Source organism: Borostomias antarcticus (genome assembly GCF_949987555.1).
Source record: "Borostomias antarcticus genome assembly, contig: scaffold_116, whole genome shotgun sequence".
Lineage (NCBI taxonomy): Eukaryota > Metazoa > Chordata > Actinopteri > Stomiiformes > Stomiidae > Borostomias > Borostomias antarcticus.
The window spans coordinates 284,615-287,114 of NW_028175885.1; the positions used below are offsets into that span (position 1 = coordinate 284,615).

The 2,500-nt window shown below is 48.1% G+C and overlaps 1 protein-coding gene across 1 annotated transcript in view; it reads right to left on the bottom strand.

The window, feature by feature from the left end:
* LOC311329074 (mitochondrial 2-oxoglutarate/malate carrier protein) overlaps positions 1-2,500 on the bottom strand; it is a 10,999-nt gene that overhangs the window by 1,627 nt on the left and 6,872 nt on the right. Inside the window, exons 6-7 of the mRNA XM_084462960.1 lie at positions 2,099-2,198; positions 1,399-1,450 (exon numbers count right to left, since the gene is read on the bottom strand). Of these exons, the coding sequence (XP_084319086.1) occupies positions 1,399-1,450; positions 2,099-2,198 (152 nt within the window). The remainder of the gene's footprint in view (positions 1-1,398; positions 1,451-2,098; positions 2,199-2,500) is intronic.

Here is a 2,500-nt window from a genome sequence, read left to right on the forward strand (position 1 = left end):
CACTTAACCCTGACTACACTTAACCCTACTACACTTAACCCTGACTAGTACTGTTAACCCTACTACACTTAACCCTGACTAGTACTGTTAACCCTACTACACTTAACCCTGACTACACTTAACCCTACTACACTTAACCCTACTACACTTAACCCTACTACAGTTAACCCTACTACACTTAACCCTACTACAGTTAACCCTACTACACTTAACCCTGACTACACTTAACCCTACTACACTTAACCCTACTACACTTAACCCTACTACTGTTAACCCTACTACAGTTAGCCCTACTACACTTAACCCTACTACACTTAACCCTGACTACACTTAACCCTGACTACACTTAACCCTGACTACACTTAACCCTACTACACTTAACCCTGACTACACTTAACCCTGACTACACTTAACCCTGACTACACTTAACCCTGACTACACTTAACCCTGACTACACTTAACCCTACTACACTTAACCCTGACTACACTTAACCCTGACTACACTTAACCCTGACTACACTTAACCCTACTACACTTAACCCTGACTACACTTAACCCTGACTACACTTAACCCTGACTACACTTAACCCTGACTACACTTAACCCTGACTAGTACTGTTAACCCTGACTAGTACTGTTAACCCTACTACAGTTAACCCTGACTAGTACAGTTAACCCTGACTAGTACTGTTAACCCTACTACAGTTAACCCTGACTAGTACTGTTAACCCTAACCTCACTCTTAAAGGAGAGGTCTGGGTGCTCAGAGGAACCCTAACCTAACTCTTAAAGGAGAGGTCTGGGTTCTCAGAGGAACCCTAACCTCACTCTTAAAGGAGAGGTCTGGGTTCTCAGAGGAACCCTAACCTCACTCTTAAAGGGGAGGTCTGGGTGCTCAGAGGAACCCTAACCTCACTCTTAAAGGGGAGGGCAGGTCTGGGTTCTCAGAGGAACCCTAACCTCACTCTTAAAGGGGAGGTCTGGGTTCTCAGAGGAACCCTAACCTCACTCTTAAAGGGGAGGTCTGGGTGCTCAGAGGAACCCTAACCTCACTCTTAAAGGGGAGGGCAGGTCTGGGTTCTCAGAGGAACCCTAACCTCACTCTTAAAGGGGAGGTCTGGGTTCTCAGAGGAACCCTAACCTCACTCTTAAAGGGGAGGGCAGGTCTGGGTTCTCAGAGGAACCCTAGCCTCACTCTTAAAGGGGAGGTCTGGGTTCTCAGAGGAACCCTAACCTCACTCTTAAAGGGGAGGTCTGGGTGCTCAGAGGAACCCTAACCTCACTCTTAAAGGGGAGGTCTGGGTTCTCAGAGGAACCCTAACCTCACTCTTAAAGGGGAGGGCAGGTCTGGGTTCTCAGAGGAACCCTAACCTCACTCTTAAAGGAGAGGTCACTCACCAGACCGTTCTTGTACTCTGGCTTCCCGTCTATCATTCTCATGCTCTGGATCCTGAGAGAGAGAGAGAGGAGCGTCATGTGGTTAAAGAGTTCTGTGGGACTGTTCAACATATATGCACACACACACACACACACACACACACACACACACAGTACACACAGTACACACACACACACACACACACGCACACACACACACACACACGCACACGCACACACACACACACACACAGTACACACACACACACACACACACACAGTACACACACACACACACACACACACACACACACAGTACACACACACACACGCACACGCACACGCACACGCACACGCACACGCACACGCACACACACACACACACACACACAGTACACAGTACACACACACACGCACACACACACACACAGTACACACACACACACGCACACACACACACACAGTACACACACACACATGCACACACAGTACACACACACACGCGCACACACACACACACACACAGTACACACACACACACGCACACACGCACACACACACACACAGTACACACACACACATGCACACACAGTACACACACACGCACACACAGTACGAACACACAGTACGAACACATGTATGTCCTGTTCCTAACCAACCAATCAAACACACGCGCGTGGGGGGGGGCGGGGTCTGGAAGGGGGCGGGGTCTGGAACTCACCTGGTCTTGACGATGTCTACTGGCATGGACGCTGCCGTGGTAACCAACCCACTGATCATACTGGCACAGAAATGACACAGAATATCATCCCCGAAGTACCCTGAAGAGACAAGACACTAACATTAACACAGGTCTGAACACTACTAATACCCTGAAGAGACAAGACACTAACATTAACACAGGTCTGAACACTACTAATACCCTGAAGAGACAAGACACTAACATTAACACAGGTCTGAACACTACTAATACCCTGAAGAGACAAGACACTAACATTAACACAGGTCTGAACACTACTAATACCCTGAAGAGACAAGACACACCAGCATTAACACAGAATATCATCCCCGAAGTACCCTGAAGAGACAAGACACACCAGCATTAACACAGAATATCATCCCC